Raw genomic sequence first — 24,015 nt, forward strand, 5'->3', positions numbered from 1 at the left:
GAGATGAAGGAGAAACTACCCAAGATGCTCGCCATGGCCAAGCTGAGGAGGGCCCAGAGCTACGCAGTGGACGTGACACTCGATCCAGACACAGCAAATGCTTACCTCTTCCTGTCTGATGATGGGAAACAAGTACATGATACCTATAGGGAGAAAGCTCTTCCCTACAACTCAGAGAGATTTTTTTACAGTGCTGCTGTTTTAGGAAAACAGAGTTTCTCTTCAGGCAGATTTTATTTTGAGGTTCAGGTTGAAGGAAAGGGCGAGTGGACTTTGGGAGTGGCCAGAGAGTCGATCAACAGGAGGGAAGACATCACACCGAGACCTGCAGCCGGTTTCTGGACCGTAGGCCTGAGTAATGGAAATAAATACAAAGCTGGCCCTGATGTCGCTCTCTCGCTGCAGTCTGCTCCTAAGAAGGTGGGGGTGTTTGTGGATTATGAGGATGGCCTGGTCTCCTTTTATGACGTTGATACTGCAGCTCTGATCTACTCCTTTACTGGCTGCTCCTTCACTGAGAAACTCTACCCATACTTCAGTCCTGGACTGGAAAATGATGGTTGGAACTCTGCACCTCTGATCATCACCCCCGTCAATTAAAGAGGGCTCATTCTGCTTTTCTGTCTTTACTTTCATCAACAACAGGCGATTCTGATATTCACCTTCAATTGACAGACTTTGGCTATTTATACTAAACCTCACCAGCAAGATCCCAGGACCTCCATCACTCAGACTTGGAGGTGCTGACGCTCGTAGCGCCACGTTCATGTTGAACGTCACTCTCCTCACCTCGACTACACACTTGATTAGCACAAACACAATCTGAGACAAGGCATGACCCTGCCTGAGTCCAGATCAACCAGGGCCATGCCTTGGTCCAGGATCTTCCAATAACATGATGATGTGATTGCTATTAGAATTCCCAGCAGTCATGTGCCCACTGAGCTTCACCAGCTCAACATCACCACTGGGTCCACCAGCACTGGATGAAAGGATGAATTTAGTACATTTACTCTAGTACTTCACTGAAGTAAAGTTTTAATGTACTTGTACTTTCTTTGAGTAATCCTCTGTATTTTGGGTGAAAATACTGTATTTTTTCCTCTGTGTGTGTAACCAGACCCTAACTGACTAAATGTCGGACAAGGTGTGTGTTTGTGTGTATTTTCCAACTTTCTTGCCACAATAAACAAAAAAGAAAAAGAAGTTTGACTTTGTGGTCTTTCATCATGGTCCCCTCATCGTGTAGTCATCTCAGTTTGGGTTACTGTCAGAAATCAGTGTTAGGTCATTAGCATCCACGTGTCAAAAACACTGGTATTTCTGGGGGTAAAACTTTAAAATGTTGTAAACTAAACTTCATCAATTTATTTTAAAGTTTTTATTTGGGGTTTTAAAACCTGCTCATGTATTCTGCTGTATTATTATTGATAAATCAAAACGGCAGCATAAGAAGGAATTAAAATAATATCCAACTGCAACATTAAGTTAATCCCATACAGCTGATCCAATAAAGGAATTCTTTACTTTAGGCCCTTTAAGACTTTAAAACTTTTGTTCTGGCTCTTACTTTACAAGCTTTATGACTTTTCTTTAACAGATACTCTATTCTAGCTTCTTTCAGCCCACTGTAAAGGAGGATTTTAATACAACGCAATGATTAAATTCACTTGCAAACACTTTTGATGTGATGACATCTATATGAGGGTGCAGCAGAGCTCCTTCTCCCTCAGACTGATTCAACCTCACTGCCATAAAGAACGCTTTAGGAAATCTTTCCTACAGATTGAAGCATGCTTTTGTATTATACCTTCATGCTGCTGTTTTTTTAGTTATACATATTATTTATTAATCCAATTTGCACTTCTTCTTCATTGTTTTTAACTACATTTTTGTTTGTTTTTATCACACTGCAAGAATTTGTTTACAACAGTCTCATAGTATAAACCTCTTACTTTGTTGTTTATTTGTTGTGTATTGTACACTGTACGATTTTATTCTTTATCATGCTGCTGTAACACAAAAGTTTAACCTTGTGGGATCAATAAAGCATCTATCTATCTATTAAAGTAGGCTGTACTCCCCTTAGGTGCAGCATGTGTGCATGCAGGTTCACCTTCACGGTTTTCTGGGTAACTAAGGTTTTATTAATTTCACTCTTGCTTTATCCACTTTGACAGCTCGCAGTAAAAACTGTCAGCTGTAAAAGTCTCGCGTGGGCTTTAATAAATTCCTCCCTGTACGCTTGAATCTCAGGACCCGTGTTACCGGTTTCAACCACCAGGGGGAGACATCGTGCCGTGCGCTCTGTTGATTCCCGGAAGTTGTGACAGTGTGCTCCCCAACACAACCACAACAATGAAAGCTATCATTCAGAGAGTCACGAAGGCGAGTGTGACAGGTAAGCTTTAACCTGAGCGCGGCTGCTGCATTTTGAGAATGTATTTAAACTCGAGCCTGCTCACAGCTTCCGCTCGTTTCCGTCGCTGACATGTCGCCTTAGCTAAGCTAGCAGGGTTAGCATTAGCCAGCAGAGTGAATGCAGAATGAATGCAGCAGAGCTGTTGTCTCTCCAGCTGTCAGCCGCTGCTGGAGCTCAGAGGGGCGTGATAGCAGTGAACATGTCCTGTATGTCTGCGGGGCTGACGGCTGGCGACTGTTCTCTGACAGCCGGCCACCTGTCAGCCTCTGCTAGCTGCCGGTGTGCAACAGTAACAACAGCTGGAGGGCAAACAGTTCACAAAAACACGCTCATATATGCGTGGTTACATTTTATTTCTCAGTCTATATTATTTTCTCACGCTAAGAAAGTGCGTTTAAAAATGTCTACAGTGCTGATTTAACCGGTCAGTTTTTATTTTTCTCCTAAATATGCTTAAAAAGTACAAAGTCAAGTCACAATTCTCACAATCTATCGCAATAAAGAAAATCAGTCAAATCCATCTTCATGTTTATTGTGTGGGAAACATGACGTCCTCTAGAGCTCTCTACAGTGGATCATCATTTGATCCTACCCTAGTATCTGTCACACCAACCCTCTGTACGTCCTCCTTCACTACATCCATGAGTCTTCTCTGTGGTCTTCCTCTCTTCTTCCTGCCTGGCAGCTCCATCTTCAGCATCCTTTGTCCAGTATATACAGCATGACTCTTAGTAGCTAGAAGAGCAGAGGTTAGAGCAGCTGGCCAGTAAGCAACAGGCTGCTGGTGTGAGTCTCTGTTCAGATGCTGACATCTCTGACATGGCTCATTTTGTACTGTAAAAAAATAAGTAAAATGAACAAAAAGCTGAAGAAACGAATATTAAAGACACAAATTTGATGGTTTCTACAGTTTGAATAATGGCAAGAATTGATGTTTGCACATATCTTCTGTAGGGCATGCATCTGTGTGAGAGATTACATTGAATGGATTCTGAGACATGCGTTGGTATAATTTCGCTGCTTCGGTGCACAGAAGGCCATAGTGACCCTCAGAGGGTCAAGTAGAACGTGTTTACCGCTAGGTTTAAATCAGTTCCAAGTATCCAAGACGAAAAACAAACTCACTGCAGTTGCAAATATCCACACATGTCCAAAGCTGCCTGTAATGCTTTTATAGAAACTTGAAAATGAACAAATTTTGAGGATGTAAAAACATAAAATCTCCTTTGTCTGATTTCTTCAAGTTGGTTGTGATCTCTGTGGGCACGGCGTTGCCTGATATCTCTGTGCCAGTGTTCATTTTGTTGTGCTTTCTTGCAGTGGGCGAGGAGCAGATCAGCTCGATCGGACATGGACTGTGTGTGCTGCTGGGCATATCTGTGGAGGACACGCAGAGGGATGCTGAGTACATGTGAGTGCAGAAAGCAGAAAGTACACCCTGAGATCTCAAACACTGTAATTTCATCATAAAAAGAAGGGAAATCTAAATAAGCTAAAAGCACACAGTCAAAATAATAAAACATTTATGCAAAAATTAAATGTCTTCAATGATTCTGATCCGGTCGATCTACGTCCCTACCCTCACCTATGGCCACGAGCTGTGGGTAGTGACCGAAAGAACGAGATCGCGGATACAAGCGGCAGAAATGAGCTTCCTCCGAAGGGTGGCTGGCCTCTCCCTTAGAGATAGGGTGAGAAGTTCGGCCATCCGGGAGGGGCTCAGAGTAGAGCAGCTGCTGCTCCACATCGAAAGGAGCCAGCTGAGGTGGTTCGGGCATCTGACAAGGGTGCCCCCTGGGTGAGGTGTCCCGGGCATGTCCCACCGGGAGGAGGCCCCGGGGCAGACCCAGGACACGCTGGAGATATTATATCTCTCGGCTGGCCTGGGAACGCCTTGGTATTCCCCCGGATAAGCTGGAGGAGGTGGCTGGGGAGAGGGAGGTCTGGGCGTCTCTGCTTAGGCTGCTGCCCCCGCGACCCGGCCTCGGATAAAGCAGATGAAGATGGATGGATGGCTATTGTCACCGTTGACTGAATTGAAAACAGAAAGTGTAAAATAAATAAAAACAAAGATTAATATAAAATACAGAAGTATAGGAGAGGCTGCTTACTGTGTTGTTCTCATCTTTGTGTTTTCAGGGTGCGTAAGATCCTGAACCTGAGGTTGTTCGAGGACGAGCACGGCCGAGCGTGGAGCAAAAGTGTCATGGAGCGAGACTTTGAGGTTCTGTGTGTGAGCCAGTTCACCCTGCAGTGCATCCTGAAGGGCAACAAGCCGGATTTCCACTCGGCCATGCCCGCAGAACTCGCTCAGCCTTTCTACGACAGCATGCTGGAGAACATGAGGAGCACTCACAAACCGGAGCTCATTAAAGGTGGGTCAAACAGAGGCGTAGGGCCACGTCAGCAAAGCCTTCTTTTTGACTATAAAACACTGTGACTGAAAGCTGTGGACACCGGTTGACTCTTTAAACTGCAGTAGCAGTTTAAGATTAAAATCTTTATTAAAAGCAGCTGTTAATGGGACTCGGATGTGAAGCGAGTCAGATTAATGTTAGACGTGTGCAACTAATCGAGTCTAAGATCGCTGCTTTGTTAGTCGGTTAAACAGATTGTTCCTACTTTATCGATGTGTGTCAGCAGTTGGCAAAAGCTGCGACTCTAACGACCAGCAGAGCCTCTTCCTCTCTGTTATGGTACGATGTGAAGGGTCAGACATGAACTATAAACCACTGCAATACTTTGAAGTAGGAAATGAGTGGCTGTGTGAGAGGCGTGTGGACGCCAGCCTGCAGAGAGTGAAGGTTAAAGTTAGCACTGCTAACGTTAGCTGTTAAACAGCCATGTTTAGCCTCGTGCTTGGGCTGGGTTCAGTTTTAAATGCTTTCAGTGTGTTTGCTGACTAGTTGACTACATCCCTAGTTTGAATCTTACAATATTTAACATTAACTTTAAATAAATTCCTCCAGCTTCTCAAGTACTTCTGTTACTGGTGACCAGTTTACTAATCCAAGAGTAAGAAACACTATCCATATGAACATGTGGTTCTTTAAGAGAATGAATGAAACTGAATAATATTCTTTGATAATCCAGTTATTCTCAGATGCCGCTGAGATGTGCATCTCTTTTTGCTGATGTTAACGTTGCAAACACTCAGACTGCGGTTGGATTGCTGCGTGTGCTAACATTAGCAGTGCTAGGATCCGTAGCATCCACATGCTTCTTTGGTCAAATGGTTAAATCAAACGCTAGTTTTCTCTGATAAATCGAACCAGCACCTGTCCATTTTCTACTTTAAATGCAGACCTGCGCTGGTTTATGCAGCTGTCGTCTGCCCGACTTTCCACCTCGCTTTTTTGCAACTTCCTATCACAGAGAGCGGGTCTCAGGTGTCTGCGGGTGCTACAGATGTTGGAGGATAGTGTTGTTAAATTACAGGACGAGCCGGTGACCAGTAATGTACGTTCATAAAAAGGGAAGAAGAATTGCTTTAACTGACTTGTGGTGCTCAATAATGATGTTTAATCGTCTAATCGACTATTTCTAAACATCCATAATATCACAAGACATGCATGCATGCAGCAAGAAGAACAAAAGCTGTGCTCATGTTTATGCAGGTGGCTCAGTAACATTTCATTAACACATGATGTAGGACTTTGGAATTGATGGCATAGGTGTGTCTGCAAGCAGGCTGAGGGGTAGCACCGATGGTTGCAGGTATTTTCAGGTTTGTTATAAAGCATGCTTCATCTCGATGAACCCTCTGCTCCACCTGAGTGTCAGATTCATCCAGAGATCACACAGTTCCCTGTAATTCCCAGCAGAAGAGTAAAAAACATATCATACCCATCAGCTGGTTACCTTTAATCTGAATTGTCATGCTGCGTGTGAGGACAAACGGCTGCGTGAAACCTTCACGCTGATATTTTGGTTAGCGGGTTACCCGCTCCCTCGTCAGGCCTGCTTGTTGTGGAGCTGCTAATTTGTGCTGCTTTAGTTAAAAAGCTGGTCATTAATGAAATGAACTAGCTGCACTCTAATTAGCACATAGCTATTTCATCCTCAACGCTCAACGCCCCTCTCAGTAAATCCAGCCCTTCATCATCTTCACTGCCCCACTTTAAAGTCCTCTGATTTTTGCCCCCTGCTGGAGTTTAGGTCTGGATATTGATATTGAGCTGATAGCTGCTCTTTCAAGCTAAGATGGATTATTTTAATTAAAAAAAATAGCCACAGTCTGTTGGCGGTCTTTTCAGAGACCAGTCTTAATAGAGTCCCAGGAGGCTGCAGGACGGCATGGCTGAAAAATGCCTGTTACCTGATACAAAGCTAATTGGAAACAAAAGGTCAAAGGTCACAGCTATTGCCACACACTTATGGGCCTGGACTAGTGATCCTGCTCCCTGCTATTTAATTGCCCGTATTCCCATCTCGGTGTAAGGTTACAGCAGTTTAGGCGGTGGATCATCGGTGTGGTGACGCGCTGGCAATGACGGTGGCGGTGAACTGGGTCAGCCCACCGGGGAGCAGGTGAGGAGAACACCTTGTCCCAGCGAGGGAGGTGTAGGGCTTCTTAATTAGGAAGCCTTCCGCCTCCCCCTCCAGAGAGAAAATGCGATGATGCAGCGCTTTTTCCACCGCGGCCCAACGGCTTCATTGTGCAGATGGTGTCATTAATCTCGTGGACTCGGTGGAAGAAAGGAGAACATTTGAGAAACTTCCTGTCCTCGCACCTCTCCGTCGCCTTTGTCCCCAATGTCTCAAAGCTCCACGTCACATCGTGAAACATCAAGTGCTGATGCCTGTAAACTGTAATCTCTATTCATTTGTCTTCCTGGTTTTATCATTGTAGATGGGAAGTTTGGGGCTCGCATGCAGGTCCACATTCAAAACGACGGACCGGTCACCATCGAACTGACATCACCGACTGGACCCACAGACCCCAAACAGGTACATCACTCGGCACGAAGCTTTAAAGACTCATCTTAATACCTCAGATACCACTGGCCGCTGCCTTTCCTCCAATGTGCAGTGCCTGCAGGAGTGTACCTGTTACCCATCACCTGTCATGTTTGTATACGAGTTAGATAACAAGGAGACCTTTCATATGCTGTTACTTGTACTGAGCAGCAACTCTCCCACTTTGTCAGATGACTTTTCAAAGTTTGCCCAAATTGCATTTTTCATGCAAGTTTTCTCCAGTGAATGATCAGAAAAAGCTCCAGTATCAATGCTTGTTTCTGTTCCTCTACATTAAAGACATGAAATTGCTGCAGTTTATTGAAACTAGGATGCGTCCCATGACAATGATGCTCAGAGGAAATCAAAATTTCACATGGATACCTCCCTGTACTTACATAAAAAAATTTAAAATAAGGTGACTAAGAAAGCACCGATTTTCGACAGACTCCCGTCTCTCTGTACTTTGAGGGCCTGTAACTCTGGTGCATCTAATCAAGGCATGCAACATTTTTTGAATATAGTCACACTCCAAAAAGTTACTGCACAAAAAAAAAAATCTGCTGATTCTGAGAGGGTCAGCAGGGAGGAGCTCCCTAATTTGTCAGTGTGAAGGAGTTCATTTCTATTGTACCACCAGGTGGCGGTGTTTGCTCTCCTCTCATGTACAGACTCTGGATTCTTATGCTACAGATTTTTGTTGTTGTTTATTTTTTAAAATGAGTGAAATAAGAAGCATCCATTATTTATACCCTTCAGGTTTCTTGAAGTTTATTTTATTTTTAGTTTATTTTGCTTGATTTTGTGTGATTTATACGAATACTGTTCAATATCTGACTGACTAAAATTAAATCTAAGTTTTATAAAGTCATGCATCCTTAGATCTGAGTTTGAAAGAGTCACACAAATGCTTCAAATTTAAGCAAAGTGAAACTCGAGGAAAGAAAACAATATAAAAATTATATCCAATAACATCTATAAATCCAGCCAGTTAAATGAATATTAGAAGTATAATACACAAAGTAGTGTGTTGTGTGGATGCGTCTGCATGTGGGAAAACCTATCATCTCACTCAAAGTCACAAACTCACAGATCATTGCTGCCCAGCTGATCGTTTTGGTTTTATAACTCACAATCTTTCATCGACTTTTTTCCACAAATGCAATAAAAATTCAACAAAATAAAGTAAAATTTTAGAAAAGTAAAACACACTAAATTAGCTTACTTATTTTTACTTATTTCTTTTATATTTTCATCCATATGAGACACCCGTGTGACTGATCTACCATTGAACAGGCCCCACGCTTTTATTTTGAAGGTTCAGTTACTGCTAAATTGCTGGCTGTAGCCCTTCATGTAAGATGTGCCCCTGTCGTTATGCTGATGTGCTCGTGGTTTGTTTCACTTGCAAAGCTAGTGCTTTTTAGGCTGGGTGTTAACCTGTTAGCAGTCGGACGTACCGCCCACGGTACATTGGATGGTTTAGGGGACTAATTGTAAATTTGTAGGACTGCTAAGGGGTTAAGTTTGCAGAATTCCAGGATCCCAAATCCCAAATTAAGGATTCAAGAAAAACAATCTAGATTTGGGAAAGCAGAAAACAAAACTTTAAGCTCTCAGACAGCAGCCACGATTAACGTGTGTCACCCCCACAGAGCCGCACTGATTCACTGATATCTCACTGTCACTCAGTCGCCTCCGTGAAGGAGCTGAAAAGTCCCCCATTTGTTTTAGTTGTGTGTGTGTGTGTGTGTGTGTGTGTGTGTGTGTTAGAGAGAGACAGGGTGTTATGTGTGGGTTTGAGATGATTGGCACCATCGGCCCACATGCTCACGCTCTCCCTCTGCTGTACCTGTCCAGGCTGTGACTGTTTGCTCCAGGAAACCAGAGTCAAACCAGGATGCCTCCTTTCTAAAGGGATGGTTTTATTCTGAAAGTGTGCGCTGTGATCTGAAAGGGTTAGTATATCATTTTGATTGCATGCAGGGAGCTTTGACAGGTTTTCATGCTCGGTGCTTTTAGGGAAAGCGACATCAGTGTGGTGCTGGATGAAAAGTACATTAGCAGGTGATTCATTTTAGCTTCTGAGAAGTCTTGATATGAGTACAGAGGACCAGCTCCAGGGGACTGAAAGCACCAGAACTGAATTAAATTAACAGTTTTGAAGCTTCATTTTCTTATTTTTTTTCTTATTATTTTATCTTTTTAAATAAACTAAAATGAAGGAAAGGTTCCAGAGCCAATCCAGGATTTTCTATTTGTTTAAAACACATAAAACAAACTTCTTTTAGCTTCATTTAGTCCTAATTTTCACCTTCACTCAAAGTGTCCCCTCAAAATATAAACTGATCTTTATTCTTAAGATCATCCTGTACCACAACCCAATGCTTCTTCAGTGACTTTGTATTTCATTGATTCTTTGCCTTTAAGTGTTTTCTCGCCACATCGCTTGTTAAGAAAACAAACACCGTTACAGGACGGCTGCGAAAATCTGAACTGTGAACAGAGATGTACTTCATAAATTTATCCCCAAATCCTGCTACATCTGTAAATCTTCATCCTCCTCCTGCCTGTTTTTGCAAAATGTCCTTTTTTTTAAAGCAAGTTATTTTTATAAAACCAATTAACACTGCAGCAGATGATTTATTAACATGCAGCTGTAACTAATATTTATCTTTTCTTTGCAAGTCCGTTTTGCATCATTGATGCATTTTCGCTTTCTTTCATTTTTTAATTGAAGCAAAAACTTTGTTGATTGATCAGTTTGTCAGATTTTAATTTCAGTCACAATTTTTGTGTTTCGACAACTATTAAAACAAGATAACTGAGATCAAATTCTTATTTTGAAGAAAAGTCCAGGTTCACTCCTCATCAGGATGGTTTAGTTTAGCTCGCATTTGTTTATTTATTTTACCAATTAAAGTTCAAGCAAATGCACGTTTTCATTATTTTTTTTAAGGCTGGATCAAGCTACATGATCATGGTGTCATTCGTGATTTTTTTCAACTTTGGATTTACTCGATTTTCTCTGCAGTGATTCTGTGAACGAGTCATGAAATGGTTTTTTTTGGGGGGGGTTTGTGCATTTAACCGCTGATTTATGAATGAATAAGAGTCAAGTAATGGAGATAGAAATCAGTGCAAAAGTGGACGGTTTCCTGCAGCGACAGGATGTTTCTCAGCTCCTTCTGCCACCAGAACGAGCTTCGTGCAGCCTTCCTGAATTCTGCTCACTTCTGTGGAGCCCAGTTAGCGTCCTTATGCCTTGGCTGCAGGCAGGCTTTGGCTGCTCTCCCCTTGGTGGACTTGGCTTGCTTGCCCAAAGGGAGGGATATTAAGCAGTCCTCAGAATTTTAATCTTGTCTGTTTGGGATGTTTTGCTGTGGGGGCTGAGGAACCAAAGCCAAGACTGAACATGAGGGATAAAAGGCCAGCCAATAGGCTACGCTTGGCACGGGGTGGGAAATGAAGCAACAGCCAGCAGACACTGTTCCTTTCTTTCCATGAATCAGGGATTTAGTCCACCACAGGGTCAAGCGGCCAGCAAACAATAGAGTTATCCAGAGCAATGAAAATCATCCAGTTTTGGATGTTCTCTTTGGGAAGCTGGAGGCTGCAGCCCGATGACAGAGGGCTCCAGAGTTTTTCTGTTTGTTCACCTTACTGTTGGTGCATTTTGATTTAGGCTGTGGGCTGAAACCCAACATTCACAGGAGTTACATAATGTTTGATCATGCTAAGCTTTCACTGGGTTGGAGATCAGAGTTTTGGGTTTGGACGGAGCTTTAGCGTTGGAGTTATAAACAGATATCTTTGTGCACTACCACGGTGTTATATCAAACAATCAAGATGTGACTGAAGCACAGCTTTAATTCAAGGGGATTAACAAAAGTGTTGCATTAACTGTTTAGAATTTTTAAAAAAATGTACATAGACGCCATTTTCAGAGGTTTAAAAGCAATTGAGTTGACCTACAACCAGTGTTATGGACATGTGAGGAGTTCATTCAAGTGTTGAACTTATATTTGGTAACAGTTCACTGGAACTCTGAATGTGAGGTCCAAAGAGATGGAGATGCAACAGAAGGAAACAATCATTAGACTGAAGGACAAAATGCAGCTATTAGAGAGAGCAAACACATCAGCAGTGTTAAAAATTAACATTCTTACAAAGATGAAATGCACCAATCAGCTCAGCAATCACAAAAGGCCTGAAGGACCACAGAAGACTACAAAAGTACATGATGACAGAACGATTTTCACGGTTAAGAAAAAAACATCTAAGTCAAGAACACTCTCGAGTAGGTAGACGCATCTCTTCCAGTCTACAATCAATTGAAATGAAATGCAGAGGAAACCAGTCGTTTACAGCTAGATGCAAACCGCTGGTTACACAGGAAGAACGGGGAGGCTTGATTAGATTTGTACATTTGTACAGATTTGTACAACTCCCAGGCCACAGACCGGTACTGGTCTGTGAGTCATTTGGTACCAGGCCGCGAGAGTTGAAGCTCGGATGTGAAATTGATGGTTTTCAGGGTTTTTATCGTTTTTATCTGTAACTTGGTTTCTCTGGGTCTTTTCCCGTGTGTTATGAATAAATCTTCCCTTTTTTGGTACCGGTACTGGTTTTATCTTGTTGTATTTATCCACGACACCTTAAAGGCTGGTCCGTGAAAATATTGTCAGACATAAACCGGTCCGTGACGCAAAAAAAGTTGGCGGACGCTGTTTTAGACGACACGGTTCTGGAAAAAATAATTCTTTGAAAAGAAGAAACAAAGATTAACTTGTGAAAGAATGACAAGTGTGGAGAAGAAGAGGAACAGCTCCTGATCTAAAGCATACCACATCATCTGTCGAACACGTTGGAGGTCACATTATTGCATGCGCGTGTGGAACCATGTCATTTGCTTTTATTGATGACGTGAGTGCTGATAGAAGCAGCAGGATGGATTTTGGAGTGTGCAGGGCTGCACTCTGCTCAGATTCAGCCAACTGCTGCAGAACTGATTAGACCGAGCTTCCCAGTGCCAGTGGATAATGACCCAAAGCAAACTGTAAAAGGAACCTGAGAGATCTCTAAGGCAAAGAAATGGGATATTCTTTGATGGCCAAGTTAACCACCTGATCTCAACCCAATAGAGCATGCTGTTCAGTTATTAACTGGATGCAGAGAGACCCACAAACAAGCAGCAACTGGAGGCATAATTAGCAAAATGGTGTCACTTTCCAGATACTCACTGATCTGACCGATATCATCAACAAAGACAACAGCAGGCCTAGTTTCTTACCACAGCATGTTAATGGGTTCAGCTGGGAATAACAGTCTTTTTTGTACTCGTTGAATAATGTAATGTCTTATGCAATGCTTTGGATTTTTAAGATGACATGTAGTTCATAAATATTTCTCCTACAACCATAAAAGTTTTACCATCTGTGTTTCCAGACTATTTTGGATGTCAGGTAGCATACCTACTTCATCATCACTGTGGAGTGATGTTTATGAACCGTGAAGACGAGGGAGGAGCGGTTTTTGATCAGTAGAGTTGTCTGACTAGTTGTGCTGAGTGGCAGCATGAAGGGCTATTTTGAAAAGAGGGAGTGCGTGCAGTTACAACAATAGACTCATTGAGGGGATCATATGACAGCTCGGAATAGCTCTGAATGCCGAGAGAATTGAAGTAGTCATGTATCACAAATGTGGAGTGCTGGCCCGGGCCTCTTTTTCTTTGTTTAATTAATTGTTGTAATTGTCATGCATGTCAGGACCTTTGGGTGAATACTGAGCATACTGCAAAGGTCATGATCTGCAAGTCATGATGCAGCATGTTCATGGTGGGACCACAGAGCCACCAGGAGGCCCAGATGAGTCGGTTTCAGTCGCAGAGTAGGAAAAGGTTACAGTTTTAGAAATAAGAATCCATAAATTATTATTACTTATTCTAACTATCCTCTGTCTACGATGTAATGTGACCGGGTTGTTTGTCTGCTTGTTAGCAGGTGGGGAAAAAAAAGCTTATGGCCAGACTTGCATGAAAATATTATTCTTAGGAGCCAGACTCGATCGAAATCTGGATCTGGATTCAGGAATATTTGGAAGGATTCTTTTTGATTACATCATCTACGGCTCACATTACCTGTGGTGTACCACAAGGATCAGTCTTAGGGCCTATTTAATTTTCTACTTATATGCTTCCACTTGTGTAAATTTTACAAAACCACAATGTGTGTGTCCCGTGAGAGCTCTGATCTTAAAAGCTTAGCTGCTGTTTTAAACTGCTTGTTGTCTTTCTGACCCAGCCTTTTTGCTTTCTTGTATTTTCTCAGCTATCAAAGCAGGAAAAGCAGCAGCAGAGGAAAGAGAAGACGCGCTCCAAGGGTCCCTCAGAGTCCGGCAGGGAGAAGGGCGCCCAGCGTTCTCGACAGGACCCCAACGCCAGCAGTGGGGCAGAGGGGGACGTGTCTTCGGAGAGGGAGCCTTAGGTCATCAAGGTGAACAGGAAATATGCACACACACACATGCAGTCAGGTACAGTTACGCTCAGGCGTGTCTGTCTAATTTACTCTTTAGAATTTGTCAATCATTTCTCACTAAATAAAGGCTCATCTTAAAGGGGACGCCCCATGCTGTTATCTGTTATCAGTCTGTGCACAAAGAGCACCTGTGAGACAAAAGCTCAGGCTTCACACTGCTCTAACCGCTCAGTTTCACATTGTTTTTCTACTCTTGCAAATATATGATGTCATAGAAGGAGGATGTGGTTATCTCAGGCACACGGCTCTGACTGTAAGTAAAAGGCTTGCACGCACCCGCTGTTCATACTTTCTACACAATATTCAAAAACAATTTAAACAAAAAAAAGTTGACATTTCTAGTCTAATTCTAACTCTTAGTATTTGCTTCTGCACAGTCGTCATCTCAGAGCTGCAGTTATTGTTTTTTTGGCCGCTGTGGAGGCAGCTCCCACAACTTTGGAGTAGTGATGTAACCTGGAAAGCTCCTCCAGCCTTGGCAGAAGGAAGTTCATAAATTGATCCAAGAAATTAAAGAAACAAACCAAGTGTAAATATGGAAACGTGTCTGCCAAGGCTGGTACCACTGAAACTTCATTAGAGCCACAACAGGACAGCTTGCCGGCCGACTTAATTACCCTGCATGCTCGTCCACGCACGTCACTTTGTTTATGTGTGTGCGAGGTTGTGGGTAGTTGTGTTTAGTGTGCGGTTCTCCTGGAAAGGTCACAGCAAACAGGATATCAAGCTCATAAAATGGCTTTTTACTTGCTGCAACAGCTTTTAGTGACCATATGGAGAGCTGAGCGCCTGGGCTGGCGTGTCTTTTCTGCTCGACTTTTTTTTGGGAGGGTGGGGGTTTGGAAACGGCACGGGAGGATGATGCATTGTGAGCCAGAAAGTATCCCAGGATGGAGATCTGTGATGGAGTTGTTTCAGGCACATAATTAATTTAAAAACAAGCTTTTAAAATTAGTCATGTTTTGGAAATTTGGGAGGAGGTGGAGTTTTTTAATAACTCACCTGTCTGCATTTTTGTAAAACTCAGAGTTAGCGATGTGGCTACTGTGAGGTGTGTGCTAACACAGCTGTAAGCACTAGCTATCTGCTAAGCCTCACATCTGCTAGTTAGTGACTTCTTATTATTAGTTGGATAATAGTAAATCTGCTGTGTTGCGCAGACCATCAAAGACCACCTGGGTTATGGGAAGTGAAATTGCAGTATTTTAGGTAGTGGATCGGTACAAACCCCACTGGGATAGTTGGGACACTTCCTGAAAATCCAATAAAAACTAAAACCTGATTCTCCTCCTCATGATGTGCTGGATATTTTCAAAGGGAGACAGATCAGGACTGCAGTCAAACACACAGACTCCATGTCTACGAAGCCAGGTTTTTCCAATGAGGCCTGGCATTGTCCTACACACGGAGTTCCTGGGAAAAGACGATAATTTCCTGATGGGAGCATATGTCTGTCTAAAATTCCTCCTCCTCGTAGTGCCTTCACATATGTGCAAAGCCCCCATGCTATGGGCACTGGTGCACGCTGAGCTGTGAACTCATGTGACCACAGGACACGTTTCCATTGTTGCTCGCTCCATCTCGGATGAGCTTGGGCCCAGAACTCACTGATGTTTCTGCACAAAGTTGTTGGAGTGTGTTGCAAACATCTAAATGTGTTTAAGAGATAAAATTAAGTTTAAGTGGAAAAAACATTTAAAATCTTTTCTTTGTCCTTTTGTCTGTTAAATAAATGTTCAAGTGTATGACGAAAAAGCCGATTTTAGTTTTGTTCCCAATTTTTCTGGTGTATCTGTATGTATATAATGCTTTACTACTTATACTGAGCAGTCAAAGCATTTCTAAACTGCAGTATTTTTTGTATAACTCTATTTATGGAAACAGAGTTATACCTTTTAAACAGCATTTCCTGTGCTTACCTGGTTTTAGGTCCTTTTAAATTTGCTGAAACTCTGAGAACAAAATGGCTTTGCATCTGTGCAAGATCATTTTTGTCTTTTGCACTGTCAACAAATGCAGTCACCTCCCAAAAATAGTTATGTCCCATTTATAATATTAGTGTATGGTGTCATGTGCAATATGGCGCCCTTAAATCTGCAGTGAGAAGCAGTTACAGTTGTTCTTGTTTTCCACATCTCCCTTTTTCCATCTGTGCCTGATCTCTTTGTTTTTGTTGACATTGCGGTGAAACTCAGCAACCTTCATGAGAGACAGACCTGTTTGTTTCTCATTTTGTGCTTCTTATTGCAGTGTTGGGGGTGGTTTGGTGTGGGGGGGTATGTTTTGGGGGGTTGTTCTTATTTGCCTTGAGTATTTGTTTACTAGTGCAAAAACAGACGAGTTCTGGGAGAACAGAGATGGGGAGGCATTGAGTCAGCTCTCTCTGTGTCCCCCTCTGCTCTCCCTGCTGAGGCTGCAGGCTCCTGCAGCACAGCTCCTCTCCCTCTGTGAACCCTCTGGCAGACGTCCATTAATGGATATGCCCTCAAACTGGCAGCAATGCTTCCTGATCCTTGTGCTCAAAGATGGGGCAGTGCAGTTAGCTGCATTCAGACAAAAGCATGACTGACACCAGAGAGGTGAGATTAATGGGTTGGTGAGGTATCACAAGCTTAAATCAGTTTCACTGTCACGAAGGTGGCTCTCATTACCATAGTAACTTAAGTTGAACACATAAGCTGGTCTGGAGCAAGTAATGTCAATCACATGGCAGCAACTCAATGCATTTAAGCATGCTGACCTGCTGAAGTGCAACCTGAGCTGGGCTGGTCGGCTTCAGAAACTGCTGATCTGAACTGCAGAAGAGTATCTCTCAGTGTACAGCACATCAAACCTTGAAGCTGATGGGCCACAGCAGCAGAAGACCACACCCTCTGGCAATTTAGCCTGAGAGCGTGAATCCATCAATGGTTCAGGCTGCTACTAGTGTAATGGTGTGGGAGATGCCAACAATGCTTAGTACCAACTGAGATAACCAACTAAAAACCGATAAAAACCCTGAAAACTATACATTTCACACCCGAGCTTCAACTCTCGCGGCCCGGTACCAAACGATTCACGGGGTTGGGGATTGCTGGCCTACCTGGGTGCTGTTGCCGAGCATCTTCTGATGGCTCGTTCCAGCAGCTCACATCATCTGAGTTCACTGTGCTCAAGTTGTCACAAAGGTCACCAAATCTAAATCCAGTGGAGCACCTTTGGGTGTTCATTTGACAAATCTGGAGCTACTGTGTGATGCTGTCGTGTTGATGTGGACAAAATCTCTGAGGAAAGCTTCCAGCGGTTTGTTGAATCTGTGTCATGTTGAGTTAAGGCAGGTTTAAAGGCAAACAAGGGGCCAACCCTGTACTACAAAGGTGTGTCTAATGAAGTGGACACTAAATGTAAAATCTATTGAGGAAATATGTGGTGTAGAAGTAATCCGTAGAGTCGAACCTTACTGACGTCTCTCGATTGGAGTAGGCGGCACTCAGTCACTTTTGAGCAGGAGATTATGACACGCCAAACACCCTGAGCCAGAAGCGGAAAACCTGATCCCAAAGTTTTAGACTTTTATTGACTAAATCAGCATTTTCATATCTTGTATGGGGGAAAAAACTCTGGAGTGATCCTCATCCAGTCACCTGATAGCTGCTGTTAGCTTCTAATGGCTTAAAACCTCCATCAAAACATCTGCAGGTGCAATGTTATTATGTCCTCCCTGAACTCCTCCACAGCGGGGGAGGATGCAGTGTAATCCTCAGGTTTTGGAGGCTTCAGCACCTTGTTACATAAGGTCTGACCAGAAGCCAGGGATGAGGGGGAAATGTGAGAGGAAAGGGAGTGTTTTTTTGTTTTTGGGGTTTTTTTGATAAGGTGACTGTTATTTGGATTTTGGAGTGAGAGAGTGCACACACAGCACCTCGGGAAGTGTGTGTGCTGTAGCGAAAGAGAGGGATGGGTGGAAGAAAGAGGAAAAAGGACAGCGGCCTTGCTTGCTTGGCTCTGTAGCTGCATGTTTTATAGAGAGAACTGGTGCTCCCCAGGTTTGCTTTGCGTGACTTAAACATGAGCCGTGCTCGACTTCCATCGAATAATTTGCGACAGCCCTCCATTATCTTCTCTGCTCGTCCTTCCTGTCTGCAACGCTCTAATTTCAAAATAGAGTTATGTTAAGTTATCAGTACAGGAAGGTTTCAGCTGCTGTGAAGAGGTTCCAGCTGTAGCTGTTCTCAGGACTGTCGGAGATGTTCACACAACTGCATCTTTAAATTTAGCTTTCATTGCTACCGTCAGCGTTTTTGTGCAGATCTTTTAATATGATGCAGACTTTTGAATTTGTCTGTTCATCTAAAATGGAAGCTGCACTTTAAACCTCCAGGAATTTTTACTTCTTTTCATTTTAACAGGAATAAAATGGGAAAGTTACAAATAAGGCCAAAGTCTGTGGGGGGGGAAAGCGTCCATGCTTAGCTTTGAATGGCTTATTTTAGTCCGTAAAGATATTGCTGTCGATATAGTCTTGCTTTTTGTGTTAGTTGGTTTTTAAAGATTTATCTTAAAGATTTTTAGTCTTAATCTGACCAGACATGAAAGCAGAGAGAGAGTGGTAGGAAACCACACCCCTGCAGTGGCTTTTAGTATATAGGTCCCCCACTCAAACCATAGATCAGTTTTGTTTTTAACTACATTTTCCATCTTTTAGAAAAGATTATTCTTGTTTTGTACCAATTTGGGCTTTAGATTGTGATCTTTGGAGTGTCCCAGTCCATAAATACCATAATCTGTGCAGATTAGGTCCGTGTGTGTCTGCTGTCTGAGCAGGATGGAGCTCAGGATTAAACCATTGTCTTTTTTATGCCCTACATTGTTATTTTATTTTATTTTTCTTGAGGTATCAAAACCCGATGTCATCATTTCTTGATTTTAGTTATCTTGGCTGGAGCTGAATACACAGCTCCAGCCAAGATAACTAAAAACGAGACTTCACCCGACAAAATTCCTAGTGGATAAACCAACTATGAGCATATCATAAGAATCTCATGGAATATTCACAGGTATGTTTCATCTATTTTCTGATAATAAACATATTATTAAAAGAAAACAAAAAGACCTGAGAGCTTCTATCGTCCAAGCTCGGGTCCTCTACCAGAGGCCTGGGAGCTTGAGGGTCCTGCGCAGTATCTTAGCTGCTCCCAGGACTGCGCTCTTCTGGACAGAGATCTCTGATGTTGTTCCCGGGATCTGCTGGAGCCACTCACCTAGCTTGGGAGTCACTGCACCGAGTGGTCCGATTACCACGGGGACCACCGTTACCTTCACCCTCCACATCCTCTCGAGCTCTTCTCTGAGCCCTTGGTACTTCTCCAGCTTCTCATGCTCCTTCTTTCTGATGTTGCTGTCATTGGGAACCGCTACATCGATCACTACGGCCGTCTTCTTCTGTTTGTCTACCATCTCTCTGTCCGGTTGGTTAGCCACCACCATTTTGTCCGTCTGTATCTGGAAGTCCCACAGGATCTTAGCTTGGTCATTCTCCACCACCCTAGGCAGCATCTCCCATTTTGACCTTGGGACTTCCAGGCCATACTCAGCACAGATGTTTCTGTATGCTATGCCAGCCACTTGGTTATGGCGTTCCATGTATGCCCTGTCTGAGAAGGCAGCTGGATAGCGTGGTAGTAAGACTTACACACCTTTGGAACGGGAGTTGTGGGTTTGATTCCCGAATGCTAACCAAGCCTACCTCAGACATGAGCGAGAGAGATAAATAAGAAGCTGAACCGGGGGGTGAAATTGATTTCATTGTAGTTCTTAACAGAGCTTAAATGTGTTTTTCATCCTGAACTTTCACATGGATATTTTCTGCCCAATAAATATGCTTTGAGGGCTCAAAAAGGCTTAAGAAAATTCCAAAGCGCTACATTTTGACTCCTATAAACATAAAGGTGCTGTAACCCTGATAGTGTTGATGGTTTCAGGGTCTAATTTCACAGGGCTTAATTACATTTGCTAAAGTTGCTATGCAACAAAGATCAGCTCATCCTGTGGGGGTCACATGGGAAGATTTTTCCACATTTGGTTGATCTTCTGTAATGATGTGAATGACTGTGTAATGACTGAGAGAGTATGAAGAAAAAGAGTTTAAACTACTGCTGTTTCGTGTCTTGCAGATGTCGTACTGGGGACATGACGGTGAGCCCAGTTTCCTCAGGAAGGCCTTAAACCTCAGCGACTCTTTCACCTGATCCTGGACTGTCCTTCCTGTTTGGAAATCAGCAGGATTCGTTCAGCCTGTTTCAGACATCGTCCCCTTGGCCTCTCTCCTCCACACTCAGATAGGACCAGCTACATGTAGCAAAGATGATGTCTGGCCACATGACACTGCACACTTTTCTTAGATTTGCGAGGGGAGGGGAGGCGTGGGTGATGGCAACATCATAAAACCGTGCAGCCCAGTAGCTTTATGTGCTCGGCTTTCCTTTTCCCCTCGCTCCCTTTCTTTCCATCGTTTCATGTTTCTGCCGCCATCTGTCTCTTTGTCTTTTGCTTTCTCTCTGTCTGTTCTGACTTAGTCTCTGTTTAGAGACATGACTCTGACCCTGAAGCACAGCTCAGCTCCGAGTTTATACTGCAGGAACATCATGGTAGTGAGAATGTACCAAGCTTGTTATATTGTGACACTTGTCAAATTTTTGAGGTCTAAGAGGTTATTTTACCTTTTTGAGTAGCAGATTTTGTTTAAGGTCAAACTGAAGTTGCTACCACCGTCTGCTCTGTAAAAGAAATGGCCCTGTTGTTTGTAGCTGGACAAGTTTACGTTTCATATGCAAAGACTTGAGATGAAACTTCTGTAAAGTCAGTCATTGGTTAGTGAAGTCCTCAAGCTCAGTCTTTTTGGCCTTACCTTCTTAATTTGAAACTAAATGTGCACCTGGATCCTGCTTTCTCCTAATTCTGGCTGTAAATTTGTAAAATGATCATCATGTTTTAGTAAAGAAGACCGAAAAATATCAGCGGAGCACATAAACACATCACCAGTATTTACTTTTCCTTCTTCTTTTTTTTTTAAATTTGAGATCACTGATGAATTTTTCCCACACTGATTTCTGTACAAACGGACTGCTTTTTTAGCAGCTAGTTGAGTCGCCCCTTGCTGGCCTTTTGCATGGTCTTCACTTTCTGGAATCAGAAGCTACGTCACTAATAAGTAGACAGCAGTCTGCAGCAACACCCCACAAAAGCTTCAAAGAACAGCCTGCATTAAATCTCCAGCTACATGTAAGCACGATGCTGCACGCCGACTTGCTAAGTTAGCTAACAAACATCCACTGGGTAAAAGCGCATTGCTAACAACATTAGTTTGGCTAACCAGCCGAGTCTTGGCTAACTACTGTCTGCTAGCAACTTAGTGACGTAGCATAAAGATGGCTGTGTATCATGTACTCATTTAGCGGCGCACATTTGTTAACATTATCTGCTTGCACTGACTCAGCTTTCACTGAAACATGAATGGTAACCAACTAACTCAGAGGCTGCCAGAGTGGTTTTGATGCCCCAAATCATTATTGTCTCTTCATTAACAGAAATAAGAATAGCTTTACACTTTAAAATCACTTTGACTAGACTACAGCAGACGGAGATGTGATTTCAGTTGGACTTTAAATGCTAAAATGTGACCTGTGTCTCAGTGTGTTCCTCAATTTATTGACCCACTCAGTGGGAATGACTCTAGAAAGGGTGCTGCAGTCGATTGTAAGACCAGGATCGAGTTTCTGCGACTGCCCCATTCACCTGTGCTTTACACCTGCGGAGAGGGGCCAGCTGCACCTCACTATCAGTGTGACCAGACCAACTCTGACATCAGCTATTTATTCATGTTTCTCATTGTGACGCTGTCCTGCTGTCACTCGACAGATCTGAATGTACGTTTTGTTGTCGTTTTTATAAAGGTGTAAGAAAGAAGCGTCTCTCTGTTTGTGTGTTGCATTCTGCTCATTTTAATGCAAACAGCAGGGATGCTTGGCCTTATTTCTACTTTCAGCATCACCACCTGGCCTCTGTACTGTCCCAACTTTAGTTTTCTTCTTTTTTTGGTTGGCTATTCCTGGCCAACCATGCTATACCCCTCTCATCCCTTTCCTTCTGATTTGAGATTGCGGTGGAGAGGAAGAGGAGCTGCTGCATCCTGGATATGGGAGCTATCTGAGAGGGAAGACATGACCCAGATATGTCTGCTAGCTAGCTACCTAGCCTTGGTGTTTCAAACTGCTAGAACTGCAGCTTTCCTCTGCAGTGGCTGCATTGTGATCCCAATGCCAGAGGAAGGAGGAGGTAGGCTGTGTGGGTTATTGACCAGGGGAGGGCTGGTGCAGGACAGATGTCTCGCTGTGGGGAATCACCTGTTTGCGTGTGTGGATGTGGACGTCCTGAGCTGCTGGGCAGGGCAGTGGGTGCGGTGTGAGGCGGACATGGGAAACTGGGTTAAATTCCAGGCATTCTCCTACATCTGAAGCCGCACTGTTTCTGGTTTGTCTTTTCTACAACTTATCTTACATCTTGTGTGTGTGAGCGAGTCCTTTGCCAAGCCTACTGGCTATGGAAAAACAATTTAACTGGATTTAATTTGTTGCCCCCCTCCTCCTCCCCACCCACCCACTCCTCCTCCTTCCTCTTCCCTCCTTCCCCACAGTTATTTCTTACGTCTGGGAGGTTGGGGGAATTCAGCGTGTTTAGTAACTCCGTGCCGAGTCTGATGTAGCTTTGGAGGTTAGACAGGCCCGGTTTCATGGCAGCTTAAAGGCCTCGAATCATGTTGGCATCATCACGAGAGAGTAAACAATTCCCAACTGATTTAGAAGAACGTTTTCCAGGACACATCAGAAACCGATGTAGAAGTGTCACTCGTATCCTGGTTGCCTTTAGATCACTCTGGGCTCTTTGCTCTAAAGGGTTAATAAGGCACAATGAAACCAGTTGCCTAGAGCCCTGACCACTTTTTTCCATTCTTGCTGGAAAGTTTCCAGTGCTATTTATATGAAACCTCAGGCCCCACAATCAAGAAACCCACTTGGCTGGGATCAAGTATTATCCATTATCCCGAAGTTCAGCTTCACTCAAAGAGTACTGCATTAAAAAACCATCAGAAATGGCAGAGACATGCTGGAATCGGTGGTCCGTATCATCTCTGTGGACACAGAACTATCTGCAGCGAACAAGTAGGCAACATGTACAAGCAGCACCGGAGAAATCAATCCACATGACCTAACGACTGTTGTATAACCAAAGAAAATACAGCACATCTAATCTGCCCCGGGTCTGATAGATGTGTAGTAAAAGACCAGATATGTGAAGAGAACCAAACTGTTTTTTTTTTTATTCTTTTCAAATCCATGTTCACAGGGGCCGATGTTTAGTTTTGACCATAATATCATCATATTTTAAAGTAAGATTAATACCGGTATTATTTACAGAAGCCTTGAAGGCGTAGTCAAAGTGTTTGGCTCTGTGTGAGTGAGTGGTTTAAGTGAAAACTACAACTTAAGAACTCTATACTACTATTATTGTTCAATTTTCTGTGAGTATAAGCTGTTTAATGTGGTCTTATTAAAACACAATCCCAGGAGAGGGCAGTCAACGACACAACTGAACCCATCAAACATCTGCAGCTTATCAGGAGACACAAACACACAAATACAGTGCATGGTTGCTCTTTGATTCACACTTTAATAAAGGTTTTTAATAAAAGATGGATTTGCCTTTCCTTGTTTCTGTCACATATTCACTGTTACAACACTGTACATGTATCTACTGTATCTGTACATGGTAAACATGGTAAACACGTCCAAAGTTAAAAACTGTGTGGCTCAGAGGATGAAATTTGGGTCAATTTTGCGCTGTCTTCTTTTTATGAGGGGCAGTCAATCAGAAGACAGTTGGGTTGCAGGGGGGAGGAGCCAAAGTGAATGTGTGCTGTGTTGTAGCTTTTGGCTCATCGTTAGCTAGCACCCTTGTATCCAGGGGTGAGGTATAAAATATGAATCCCTGTAGAGTTACTATAGATACCAAAAAAAACCCACACCTTTAAAACAGGTGATAAATTCTGTGGTAAAGTTGGAG

General features: G+C 43.1%; 2 protein-coding genes across 2 annotated transcripts in view; both read left to right on the forward strand.

Moving 5' to 3' along the window:
• LOC102215485 (nuclear factor 7, ovary-like) overlaps positions 1 to 1,194 on the forward strand; it is a 2,895-nt gene extending 1,701 nt beyond the window's left edge. The window contains exon 3 of the mRNA XM_005746048.2: positions 4 to 1,194. Coding sequence (XP_005746105.1) covers positions 4 to 600 — 597 coding nt within the window. The 3' untranslated portion in view covers positions 601 to 1,194. The remainder of the gene's footprint in view (positions 1 to 3) is intronic.
• Positions 1,195 to 2,272: 1,078 nt separating this feature from the next.
• dtd1 (D-aminoacyl-tRNA deacylase 1) lies at positions 2,273 to 22,915 on the forward strand. The gene is made up of 6 exons (XM_005746010.1): positions 2,273 to 2,401; positions 3,743 to 3,833; positions 4,562 to 4,797; positions 7,275 to 7,372; positions 13,711 to 13,875; positions 20,070 to 22,915. Exons 1-5 carry the CDS (start codon positions 2,359 to 2,361, stop codon positions 13,864 to 13,866), a joined length of 624 nt encoding a protein of 207 aa, XP_005746067.1. The 5' UTR covers positions 2,273 to 2,358; the 3' UTR covers positions 13,867 to 13,875; positions 20,070 to 22,915.
• Positions 22,916 to 24,015: the final 1,100 nt, after the last annotated feature.

This window comes from Pundamilia nyererei, unplaced genomic scaffold (assembly GCF_000239375.1).
Source record: "Pundamilia nyererei isolate P.nyererei 1_Seehausen unplaced genomic scaffold, PunNye1.0 scaffold00171, whole genome shotgun sequence".
Taxonomy (NCBI): domain Eukaryota; kingdom Metazoa; phylum Chordata; class Actinopteri; order Cichliformes; family Cichlidae; genus Pundamilia; species Pundamilia nyererei.

What these genes read in the sequence shown, in the direction of transcription:
- dtd1 (XM_005746010.1), top strand. Translation starts at nt 2,359, where the DNA reads ATGAAAGCTATCATTCAGAGAGTCACGAAGGCGAGTGTGACAG. An exon ending in CACGAAGGCGAGTGTGACAG is followed by an intron (nt 2,402 to 3,742) that starts GTAAGCTTTAAC and finishes GCTTTCTTGCAG; the next exon opens with TGGGCGAGGAGCAGATCAGC. An exon ending in GACCCACAGACCCCAAACAG is followed by an intron (nt 7,373 to 13,710) that starts GTACATCACTCG and finishes GTATTTTCTCAG; the next exon opens with CTATCAAAGCAGGAAAAGCA.